Raw genomic sequence first — 12,703 nt, forward strand, 5'->3', positions numbered from 1 at the left:
GAGGGATGGTGGGCGGAAGTACACAGTCAGAAGGAACAGTATGTGCTAAGGTAGGCGAGGGGGGATCTTGTTGCTTTAGGCGGTCTGGGTGGCTGAAGCGAGAGAGGAGAGCACAGGGGAGGCGGAGGGGAGGGGACCCAGATTCACCTGTGAGTCAAGTGAGTGATTGCACTCTTTATTCTGAAAGCAAGGGGAAGACATGACACGGTGTTCAACGGGAGTGGGTGGGTGGGTGCAGGTGTAACACAATCCAATTTGTGGCTTGGAACGGTAACAGGTGGCTACGTAGAGGGCATGGCAGGATGTGGGGGCGCTGCTGGAGTGGGCTGGAATGGAGCTGGGGAGACAGACATGGAGTGTCATGAGCACAGGACCTGCTGAGGCGTTGGCCGGGAGGTGCCAGGATGACCCCTTGCTGTGGCAGTGGGTGGATGCAGAAGCCATACACCGGGACGGTTTTCCTTGGAAATGGACAGGGTGGCAGAGGAGGGGGTCCCTAATGGTTTGCTGGGCTTTTGAGATGCCCGAGATAGGAGCTGAGTGGGCAGCCAGGTGTCATGGTTGGAGCTGAGGGGAGAGGCGTGGGCTGAGCCCCTCGGGGGCCGGATGGTAATTGTGGGGTGGGCACAGGAGACTGGCCAGAGAGAGAAGGGAGGAGATGTTCTGGACGGAACCTTGAGAAGCCCCGACATGTGGGCTGAGGCGGGGAGAATGAGCCTGTGCCGAAGACCCAGGGGAAGCAGAGCGAGGCAGGAAGACACCAGGAGAGCAAGGTGCCTGGAAGGCAGGGGACTAGACAGTTCCTAGAAAGAGGAAGTGGCCAATCATGTGGGACCCTGTGGAGAGGCCAAGACCGAAGGGCTGACGAGAGTCTGCCAGTTTTAAAGAGACGGAGGCCCCTGGGGCCTCAGCAAGAGCTATTTTGATGGCAGTGGAGGTAGAAGCAGATGGAAGTGGGTTGAGGAGTCAGTGGGAAGTGAGAAAAGGAAGACAGTGTCTAGACAGCTGTTGTGGGAAGTGTGGCTATGAAGGGGAGGAGAGATGGGGGCTGGAGCCTACAGGGTCAAGGGAAGATTTGGCTTTTTAATAGGAGAGACTTACAAGAGAGATAAAGGATGACTCGGAGAGGGCAGATGGGACAGGACCACTGCCAGGGCATCCTCTCTACTTAACAGGAGTAGATGGCTGTTGATGGCGGCAGGTGGCAGCAGCAGGACCAGCACTTGCTTGCCTCTGGAGCTCATCTCTCAGGCCTCCTTTGTGGGGTCCTGCTCATCTTTAGAGCCGAAGTGGAAGGTTATCTTCTCTGAAAAGGCTTCCCTCCTCAAGGTCACCCTGTCTGGGCGATGGGCATTCCTCTATTCCTCAGCCCACACCCATCTCTCCCACCAGCCTGTGTCTCCATCATTTCCGAGTCTCCAGGGCCCGGCCCGGGGCTGCCTACAAGGTGTATGCTCAGGGACTGTGGATAAATAGATGAATGGACTCATTCTAAACATGTGAGGAAAGTGTAGCAGGAGGGCCAGCCTGGAGCAATTCCTGGGGATGTGGAGTAGGGATGGGAAAAGGGAAGCAACAGGAGAAGGGGGAAAGGCTAAGCTACTGCCAAGAGCACTTGCATTTATCCAGGGCGTCATGGACCAGGCGCTAAACATGGGGTTCTCATTTAATCCTCACTGTCTCCCCGGGAGGAATACTGTCCGCTTGTATATACCCTGGCTCCCGCTAGTTTACCAGATCGTAAGCTTCTGGGTGTGTGTGTGTGTGTGTGTGTGTGTGTGGGGGGGGGGTGTTTGTTTGTCTTGCCCACCACTGTGCCTCCAACACTAGCTAGGCACGTAGATAGGGCTGCCAGATGAAATGCAGGATGACCCGTTAAATTTGAATTACAGAGAAACAATAAATAATTTTAAATATATTTTATTGATTTTTTACAGAAAGGAAGGGAGAGGGATAGAGAGTTAGAAACATCGATGAGAGAGAGAGAAACATCGATCAGCTGCCTCCTGCACACCTCCTATTGGGGATGTGCCCACAACCCAGGTACATACCCTTGCCCAGAATTGAACCTGGGACCTTTCAGTCCGCAGGCCGACGCTCTATCCACTGAGCCAAACCGGTTAGGGCAAATAATTTTAGCATAAATATGTTCTGTATTTCTTGTGCTAAGGTTGGCAATCCTGTGCATAGTAGATGTTTAATAAATGTTATTGAATAAACATTACTTAATTACAGGACACCCTGGGGATACGATTAGTTAATTCCAAACTGTGGGAAACCTAGATGATAGTCTGGTATCTTCAGCAAATAAGTTGCAAGGAGAAAACAAGAAGAGATAAAGAAGGAATGTACAGATCAAAAGAGAGTTAAGCCCGGCCGGTGTGGCTCAGTTGGTTGAGCGTCCTTCCATGCACCAAGAGGTCACAGGTTGGATTCCTGGTTAGGGCACATGCCCAGGTTTTGGGCTGGATCCCAGTCGATCCCCAGTGGGGGGTGTACAGGAGGCAGCCGATTAATGATTCTCTCTCATCATTGATGTTTCTTTCTCTTCCTTCCTCTCTGAAACAAATAAAAATATATGTAAAAACCCCAACAAAACAAAACCACAAAGTGTTTCCCCTGATATTTCCAGTATCCACCTAGCACCATGAATAGTTAGTTACTGCAATATTATTGACTATACATAATCAACCATTTTTAATTGTATGAAGGAAGATGCTATTTCTGTTTTACAGATGAAGAAACTAAAGCAGAGGTTAGGTAACTGGCCCCCAAATCACACAGCTGGTAAAATGAGGAGTCTGGAATATGCACAGACCCATCCGAATCCAGAACTTAAGCTGTTAACCCGAGGTGCACATTTCTAGGAGGAGAGCCCACCGTGGGCATGGTTAAGGGGTGATGCATCTCTGCTGGTTTGGAACCCAGATCCTGCCTTAGGAAATTCTAGAAGCAAGATAGGCAAAATGGTGGTGGCTGCGGTGTGGTAGGGCAAGAAATGGCTTCCCTCTGCGATTCATTGTCATGGGGTAGACTCTTGGTTATGAACATGGACTTGGGACCTGGGTTGAGTCCAGGCTCTGACACTTGCTAGCAATGTGACCTTGGGCAAATTTCACTTAAAGTCTCTGTCCCTCACTTTTCTCATTTATAACATGGACATGAATGGAAATGTAAAATGGTACAGTAGAACCAGCTTAGGAAACAGTTTGGCAGTTTCATCAAAAGTCAAACACGAATTTACCAGATGACCTGTAAATTCCACTTTTCACATGAACACTTATGTCCACACAAAGACTTGTATGCAAATGTTCATAACTATTATTTATAGTAACTGAGAAGTGGGGACAACCCGAATGTGAATGGATAAACAAACTGGTATTTCCATGCCCTGGAACACTACTCAGCAATAAAAAGGGGCTCTAATACATGCTACAGCAGGAATGAACCTCAAAAACATTATGCTTTTGCCCTGGCCAGGTGGCTCAGCTGGTTGGAGTGTCATCCCACACACCAAAAAGGTTGCGTGTTTGATTCCCTGTCAGGGTCTGTTTGGGAGGCAGCCGATTGATGCCCAATGTCTCTCTCTCTCTCTCTCATCAATAAAAAACATTGCCTCCTTGGGTGAGGATTAAAAAACCCCCCACGCCCTGACCGGTTTGGCTCAGTGGATAGAGCGTCGTCCTGCGGACTGAAGGGTCCCGGGTTCAATTCCCAGTCAAGGGCATGTACCTTGGTTGCGGGCACATCTCCAGTAGGGGGTGTGCAGGAGGCAGTTGATCGATGTTTCTCTCCCATCGATGTTTCTAACTCTCCCTCTCCCTTCCTCTCTGTAAAAAATCAATAAAATGTGTTTAAAAAAAAACAAACCCACATTATGCTTTTGTGAAAGAAGTCAGATGTCAAAGGCCACATATAGTGTGATTCTGCTTCTATGACATGTCCAGAAAAGGTAGCTCTAGAAAGACAGAAAGTAGATTGGTCACTGGGGGCTGGGGGTAGGAATGAGGAGTTAGTTTAAGGGGGGATGAGGAAATATTCTAAAATTGGATTGCGGTGATTGTCATATAATTATAAATTTAATAAAAATCATTGAATTGGGCACTGAAATTGGGTTATGTATGGCATGCAAAATTTAAAAAATACAGCATCACCCTAGCCAGTTTGCCTAGGCGTCTGCCTGGGGAGTGAAGGGTCTGGGTTAGATTCCAGTCAAGGGCAGGTACCTTGGTAACAGGCTCCATCCCTGGCCCTGGTTGGAGCGCCTGCGGGAAGCAACCAATTGATGTGTCTCTCTCACATCGATGGAAGTCAGTCTCTCTCTCTCTCTCTCTCTCTCTCTCTCTCTCTCTCTCCCTCCCCCCCCCCAATGGAAAAATGTCCTCAGGTGAGGATTAACAAAAACATATGTATATACAAGATACATAGAATCTTATAACCTTGTTATGGGGATTAAGTAACATAAAATCCTTAGACCTGGCACTGGAATATAGTCAGTGCTATAGAAGTTATTATTGGGCTGGATCTCTGGGGCCAGTTCCCTGCCATGCCTTCCTCCAGGGAAGGGCAAGGAGGCAGGTGCCTCACTCTCAGGTTCTTGAACACAGGCCTCTGGGCCACGGGCCGGGAAGGGCTGTTTTCCAGGTCCCTCGGGGGGTACAGAATACGCCTTATTTCGCAGGTGTCCGTTGGAACCCAGCATCTAGCCTTGTCCCTCTTTCTCCTATGGGGAAATAGGGGTTCCGAGAAGGGTGCTGTTGCCTTCTCATCCCACTGGCTGAGGACGGGGTCGAGTGACCTCTACTGTAGGCAATGGGAATTGCAACAGGGGCCCGTCCTCTCCCATCAGGTTCCCACCCTCCTGACAATGCGGTGGGCAGCTGCTGTTGTCCCCCTTTCACTGATAGGGACATGGAGACTCCCAGTGTCCAGGTGACCTGCCCAGGATTGACAGCTGACCGCCCCCCCCCCCGCCCCCAGTTCAAGTGCTCTGACAACTGAGGCGAGATTATTCTAGGTCCTTTCAGCTGGAGAGGTGCACGGATTCCTGCCGTTTGCAAAGTGCTTCCATGCCACAGAGGACTTTCCCACCCGGGCTACATCCTGGGGCGCCTGCTTCCGGGAAGGGAAAGAAGGGAAAGCAGGGGTGGAGGGAATTCCCTCTCCGGGGAAGGACTCTCAACAGTAAGGGTCGCCGATGCCGCCCCTACACGCAGATGTGGGGGGACTGGTGGCTTTTGGAGTGGGAGAAGGAGGAGGTCATTGATCTGCGCTGTCCAGGTCCCTGCAGGGGGGCCCAGCCTTCTCTCCGGGCATCGCAGCTGCAAAGAGGCTGGGGTAGAGTTGGGTTGAAGCAGACGCCCTCTGCCCCCCAAGCAGAAGAAGCCAGGCACTGCTGTCTCCGTTAGAGTTCTCAGCACAGCAACCCAGAGGAGCAGCGGTGACGATCACCATCCTTCTAGAACTTTTCTCTTGGAGAGGGGGTGGGGGGCAGGGAACCTTTGGGGCATTTAGGAACCCGAAGTCTAGACCAGCAGGACCCTGGGATCTCCTCTCATGACAACTGGAAACCTGTTAGGGGTGAGAGTTTTGAGCAACAGAACCGCTTCCTCCCCCAGTCGTTAAACTCAAGCCCCACGGTGGGGCCTTTACCTCTGGCCTCTGCAAAGAGCGGCGGGGAGGCCCTCCTTCCTAATTCCTTTCCAGCCGACGTTATTTGCTGACACGTAGGAAAACATTGCTTCTGTTGTCATGGCCAGGAGGGACAGATGGAAGCCACATCACTCATACCCTTACAGGAACCCGCTCTTACTCCAGCCCCAGAATGAGGTATTTTTGGGGCACCCCTCACCCCCTTCTACACCCTTACTCCAAGCCATCCTACCAAGCTCTCTTTATATTTCTGGGGATGGGAGGCGGCCATATGCCAATATCCTGATGTTTATCAAGAGAAAAATATTCTGGGGAGTCATCCATTCACTTACAAGTATTTATCGAGCACCTATGACGTCTGGGCATGGCTCTAGGCAGTGGGGATGCCGTAGTGATTAAGACTCTCATTTCACAGGAGGCTATACAGAAGCTAAAGAAGGGTAAGAAATAGACACGCTGGGGAGAGGTGGTCCCTCCATGATGGGGATTTTTATTGGGGATTCACTTTTTCTTTGCTTTACTGTTTTGGGGGGGGGTCTGTATATCCCCTCCTCTGGCCTCCCCCACCAACTTTTGAAACTCAAGACGCAGAGGGCAGAGTCTTGGGGTCTGAGGGGGACTGCAGAGAGAGCCCCTCGGAATTTGGTCAAGAGGCCGTTTCCAAACTGCATGAGAGAAATGGAAACAGGTACTGAGAACGTCTATGGTCTTCCGTGACGTCATAACACCCCCCCCTCCGAATTTACGTTTTCCTTTGTTCACCTGGCACACTCACTCAATTCCTCACTACTCGTTCAACTTTTTTTGAACCCACCGTGTACCGGGTGCTGTTCTAGGGGACTGGAGCAGAGAGGTAGGGAGCATCCTCTAAGGCTTGCAAGCCACCATCGCCACATCGCACTGTTCTTGCGATTCTTCTATTTTCGTTCCAGGAGCCCCAAGAGGGTGGGCATGAACGTTCCCATTCTACGGATGCGGAAACCGTGACTGCGAAGGGAAAAAACGAAGTGCCTGGCGACGACTGAGTGCCGGGACGTCACCCGGCCACGTGCAGCGAGGCGTTTCGCGGCTCCGACACCCACCCGCGCACGCCCGCTGCCAGCCGCAGCCTCGCCAGGTCCACGTGTGTGTGTCTGTGTGCGGAATGGGGACGGGGGCGGTGCCGCCGGAGGGGTGGGGTCCGGGCTACGTCACGGGCGGTGCCGCCCAATCAGCGGCGGACTCGCGGCCCCGGCGCTGGTATTGGGGCAGCGAGGGGGCAGTTCTCTATAACGCGGTCTCCGGGAGCCAGCGGGGAAGAAAGGAGCCGAGCGGGCGGAAGGCGCCCTCTCCGCCGCCTGGGCCCGGGCACCGGGTGCCGGGCCCGGGGTCCTTCCCGCCTCCTGCGGTCGCCGGTCGCTTTGTTTCCCCCGCCTCTGCGCGCCGGGCTCCTCGCGAGGGGCTCCCGCGGGGGCTGCTCGGGGATCGCGGCGGCAGGAAGGGCGGCCGCCCGCCCGCGCAGGGACTCGCGGGGGACCCAGGAGTCCGGCCGCCGGGAGGGCCGCGTGAGAGACCGAGGAGGGAGCGAGAGCTTCGCGGCCCAGGGGTGCGGGCCGGGGGCGACCGTGAGCAGAGACCTCCCCGTCGAGGGGGGGCGATGTTCCCCTCGCCCGTGGGCTCTTCGGGCAGCCGGGGCATCCCGCCGCTAGGACCAGGGCCCCCGCAGCGGGCACCCCCGCCGGCGGCTCCATGGAGACTCTGTGCCCCACGCCCCGCCTCGCAGTGCCGGCGTCCCCGCGAGGGTCGCCCTGCTCCCCAACACCCAGGAAGCCGCGCCTGGGGACCCAGGAGTTCTCCCCGCTCTGCCTGCGCGCCCTCGCCTTCTGCGCCCTTGCCAAGCCCCGGGCGTCCTCGTTGGGCCTCGGGCCTGGGGAGCCGGCGCCGCGGGCTCCGTTGCCGCTGGGCCCGCGCGCCCCTCTGCGCCCCGGCAGCCGGGCCCCGGAGGGCCTGAGACACCTCGCGGGGCAGGCCGGGCGGTCCGGCGCCCCGAGCCCCCCTGCCGGCCAGGATGCCGCCGCCGCCGCCGCAGCGTGCCGGGCCCGCCGCGAGGAGGAAGAGGGCGGAGGCAGTTTCCCGCACTTCGGCGCCCGTTCCGGCCTTCCTGCGGGCCGCTGCCCGGCGCCCCGGAGCCCTCGGGACTCGGCGGCCAGCCCCGCCTCGGCTCCGCCTCGGCCGGCCCCGGGTCCGGATCCTCCACCTGGCCCCGCCGCCAGCCCGCATCAGGAGCCCGGTCCCCCGCCTTCGCCGCCACCTGCGGGCCTTTCCCTCGAGCCCGCGGGCCCGGAGGCCGCGCCGGAGCCGCCCCCGTCCGGCCAAACGGCCGCCGTCCACGGGGCCCCTCCGCAGGCCGCCCCCGAGGCACCCGCCGCCAGCCCCTCGACGGCCGGCGGCGCTGCGGCCGCGCCCGGCAACCTCCGCCAGGAACATTTCGATCGCCTGATCCGCCGGTCGAAGCTCTGGTGTTACGCAAAGGGCTTCGCCCTCGACACGCCGAGTGTGCGCCGGGGGCCCGACCGGCCTGCAGCCAGAGGGCCCGCCCGGGGCGCCGCCAAGAAGCGCCGACGGCCCGCGCCCCCCCCACGCCAGGCGCAGCCCCGCCGCCCCGCCCCGACGCTCCCCACCGCCAGCACCTTCAGCCTCCTCGACTGCTTCCCCTGCCCCCCGGCCCTGGTCGTGGGCGAGGACGGAGACTTAGGGCCGGCGTCCTCGCTTCGCCTCCAGGGAGACTCCAAGCCCCCGCCTGCCCACCCGCTGTGGAGGTGGCAGATGGGGGGACCCGCTGTCCCTGAGCCCCCCGGCGTCAAGTTCTGGGGGATCAACCTGGAGGACCTCTGAACGGGAGACCTCTTCTGCCAAGAGGGGAAAAGTTGGGGGTCACAGCCAAACTGCGGGCTGGCTTCTCACACTTGCCTCACCCATTGATGTTTTATGGGCTGTGGTCAGAGGGACCTCAAATGACAATGATCTTCAAGCGCCCAACTGGTTGGGGTGACACCCCCTCCCCCTCATCCATCCGAGGTGATCCAAAGGCTGGAGTCGGGAGAAGGCTTAAAGGAGGAGTTAACGACGCAGATTCCAGTCCCTCCGCTCTTCCCTCTCGGATCTCCGGGGGGCCAGTGCCTTCACCCCAGAGGGAGCCAGGGAGGCTGCCCCTCGAAGACAAGGCAGAAGAAAGATGGAGAGACCTTGGTGATGGACAAACCGGTTGTTGTGGGCGAGCTCAGGGATGAGGGGGCTGAGATGGGGGTGGGGAGGTGATTGGCAGCTCCCTGGGGGCATCCCCCACCCCCACCATCTAGGCCTTTAACCCTTTACTCCCCTCAGGCCTTCCCCAGCATTCTGAGCACCACGAAGCCTTCTTGGGGGAAGGGGCAGCTTGACTCTCACCCCCTTTCCTAGGGGGGGGCCCCCAAGTCAGGAGACCCCTCATTGTTGAGATCCTCAGTCTCAGCCACCAACTTTTCCCTTTTGTTCAGTTTTGGAGTTTCCTTCTTCAGTTTTCCTGTTTGCTTTCAGTTTACGGGTCTGATGGGTAAAAGAGGGTGCCCCTGGGTCAGCCAAACCCCTCCCCCAGTTTACTCCTCCTGTTAGATCTCAGGAGAGGCAGGGCCCAGGGACCTCCTCCCCTCCAAAGGGCAGACTTAGCCTGGGGAAGGGGCCAGAGATTTTCCCAGGGAAAGTAATGGAAGGTGGAAGAAATCAATACAATCAGACCAAACAAGTTGCCTTCTGAGGTCCTCTCCACCGATTTATGGATGGGAGGGGGTGGAGGTAGAGGGGAGGCCTGGGTCCCTCTTTGGACACTAAACTCGGCCCCCTTGAGAGATAGACACAAGACGAGCGGCTTTTGTGGAGGGGTTAAATGGAAAGGCTCTGGGCCTGAACACAAGGGCCAGTGGGGTTTGAAGGGGCAAAGTTTGGGTTTGGATGGGAACTGGGCTGCGGCACCCTCAGCTTGCCCCTTTCCTTCAGGCCTTTTGGGAGTTGTCAGGGACCTGATGGATCCGAAGGGGGCAGGGCCAGGGGATTAGTTTTGAGGTCAGAGGTTCTGTTTTCTGGGGGGAGGGGAGAGCTAGGCTTGGACCACGCCCTCAGGCTGGGAGGATCCTTAGGGCCGGGAGGGATGGAGCGGCTTTCTCCTCCACCCAGGTGAGGTCAGGGGAGGTTAACTCTTAGGGAGGTTCCAAGTTTAGGTGTGGGGGGAACCTGGGGGTTGAGGATCTGCCCAACCACATGGGGACCCGGTGACCTTTCTGTCCACACCAGCGAATAATGCCCCCCATCCCCACAAAACGGTGAGGGAGGAACAATTCCCACATATGATCCTGGGGAAGGACTTGTCTCCTTTTCTGTGAAAACGCTTTGTAAAAAGTTATTGTTTGCATAGAGCAGATCCTTGATAAATACTGTTTTGGACCACAGAACTTTTGTTCGTTTTTCAGACCGTGTCTTTTAGTTATTTTTTGCTAGGGGTGAGGGTGGGGGTGGGGTGGTGGGCGTGGGGTGGGCCCTGTTCTCTTTCTCCTCAACATCTGGCCTTTATGAACCCGGCTGACCTCCCCTCCCCCCTCCAGCTGTGTCGTGGGAAGAGGGAGGAGGGCGGGAGAGTGCCTTCCATTCCCATGCTTGGGGGTATCCCTCTCATCTTGTCCCCCAAGACTAAGGGAGGCAGAGGAAGAAGGCAGACGTGAGGGGGTGGGGGGAGAGTCGCTGTGAAGAAGGGGTGATGTTGGCAAGGACAGATTCAGAAAGGCCGCGTCCTGTTTTGGAAAAGCTCCTTGCTTTTAGTTGTGTGGTCCGGGTGAGCTTGGGCCCTTTTGACCAGCCCGAGAGGATGGCGTGAGCTTTGGGCAAAGGAGGAAGGGTGGTGGGTCATGGGAGGTGGGCCCTTAATTTGGCCTTCCTCCTCCTCAAATGAACGGGTGAAATCTCAATGGGGCAGGGGGGCAGGGCTGAGAGCACACCTTTTGACCAGACCTGGAACTCCCCTCTTTGCTGAAAGGTTGAATTTGGAGACTCTCCGGGCTGGAAGCATCCCTGAGAACTTTCTAGTCACTTTACAGATTAGGGAGCTATATGCATCCCCCACCGCTGCCCGAACAAATCACCACACACTTGGTGGCTTCAAGCCGTAGAAATGTTTCCCCTCGCAGTTCCGGAGGCCAGAGTCTGAACTGAAGCTGTTGGCAGGGCCACGGCCTCTGTGAAGGCTCCGGGGTGACCCCCTTCCTGCCTCTGCCGGCCTCTGGAGAGCCCAGGCGTGGCTTGGGTTGCGGCTCCATCCTCCCATGGCCTGCCCCTCTCCTGTCTCTTACAAGGGTACTTGGCACTGGTTTAGGGCCCCCCCCCCCCGCCCCCGATCACCCAGCTTGAGGTCGTCTTGACCACCGAATGGCATTACATCCGCAGAGACCCTCGTTTCAAAGAAGGTCACACTCACAGGTCTGGAGGGAAGGGAGTGAGGACACAGACATGCCGTTCCTTCAGCCGCTACAGAGACTGCATTCTGAGAAGGAGACACTCGCCCATCATTTTTGGAAGAAGAAAACGTGTTTGGGGTCGGTGCGGAGTGCTGCCCCTCTGGGCTGGGGCCACAGGTCTCCCTGAACTGGAGCAGCCTGGGGAAAGGGTAGAACTGGACAACTTGCTTTTCCCAGGCTGACCCCAAAGATGCTGGGGCTCCCCTCCCCCCAGTACTCACGGGGAAAGGAAGCTCCATCATAATCTCCCCAGGAAGGTCCAAGGAAGCTCGCTCTCCCTCCCCGCTCCCGCCCTGGTTTCCTGGCTGCTCCAGGTCGGGTGTCCCTAACCCCTGTTCCCAGATTGTCACTTGCCCGCTCCCCCACCCTTCATGTTCTCTGAGGGTCCAGGCTCTGCCGCTGGCCACCGTGTGTTTTGTGGGATGCGGAGATCGAGGGTCTTAGCTTCTGTTTGGGTCTCTAAGTTCCCTTCCAGGGTCCTCTCTTTCCCTTTCGTCTCAGAGGGTCGCTTTATGGGCCTCTGTCTCTTGACAGCTGTGGGGCCTTGGTCTGCCCCCTCTTTATTAGGGTCACCTGCATAGTCCTGAGGGTGAGTGGCTCCTTCAATTTTGTCCCCAAGGCCTTGGGGCCGACCTCACCCTGATCCATCCCTGCTCACCATCCCCTCCCTTCTCCTGGGGGGCTCAGCCACTGCCCCCACACCTTCTGCCTCTCGCCTCTTAAATCTTTCCGGTTTGACTTCTACCTCCCGAAGCCACTTTCCCCAAACACAGATCCAATGGCGGCCTCCTGGCTGCTCTGACCCCCGGTCTCTCCATGAGGTATGGCATTGCTGGACAAGGTCTCCTAGTTCTCTCTCTAAGGTCCCTTTCTTGTCTTCTGTGCCTCCTCTTCCTCCTCCTCCTCTGTCCTCAGGAAGCTTTAAAAAGGGGGGAGCCCAATGATGTCCAGTGGGTGTTTAACCCCCCCGCCCCCACTCACCCCAGGCGATTCCCTTTGTCTTCCTCTCCCAAATCTTCAGCTTGCACCTGCATGGGTAAGTGACTCCCAAATGACTGTCCCTATCTCCTCATCCCCCAGCCAGCCAGCCCCTCTCCTGAGCTAAGGTCTCATAGCTTCCTGTGGATACCGGCAACTCATTTTTCCCTCCGTTAAAGACCAAACTGGTTGTCTCCATCCCCTGCCCACATCAACCTCCCTAGTCATGTCTACGTTCTGGTCACAGTTTTGTCTTTCTTCCCACCCCCTCCCCAAGACTCAGCACCCTGAATTCTCACCCTGTTTCTCATGTGACCCACTGCTATCTACTTCTGAACATCTCCCTGCTTTTTGCCTCTCTCTTTCTCCCTCCCTCTCTCTAGTGTACTTTATTGATGGTGCATGACAAGGTAGGGCTCCCTAAGTCCCTCCCCTTCATCAGGGTGTCAGAGATGGAAACTGCAGGTCAGGAGGTTCTCAGTGTGTTGGGGGATCTGTTTGGGGCAAGGACTCCCCAGTATCTGAGGGCCTCTCTTCCTCTTGCTGGGGCTGGT

General features: G+C 56.7%; 1 protein-coding gene across 1 annotated transcript; it reads left to right on the forward strand.

Moving 5' to 3' along the window:
- The first annotated feature begins 6,956 nt into the window (after positions 1-6,956).
- EPOP (elongin BC and polycomb repressive complex 2 associated protein) lies at positions 6,957-10,100 on the forward strand. Its single transcript, XM_079796788.1, has one exon. It carries the CDS (start codon positions 7,381-7,383, stop codon positions 8,524-8,526), a length of 1,146 nt encoding a protein of 381 aa, XP_079652914.1. The 5' UTR covers positions 6,957-7,380; the 3' UTR covers positions 8,527-10,100.
- Positions 10,101-12,703: the final 2,603 nt, after the last annotated feature.

The sequence above is a fragment of the Cnephaeus nilssonii genome, assembly GCF_951640355.1.
Source record: "Cnephaeus nilssonii genome assembly, chromosome: 19".
Lineage (NCBI taxonomy): Eukaryota > Metazoa > Chordata > Mammalia > Chiroptera > Vespertilionidae > Cnephaeus > Cnephaeus nilssonii.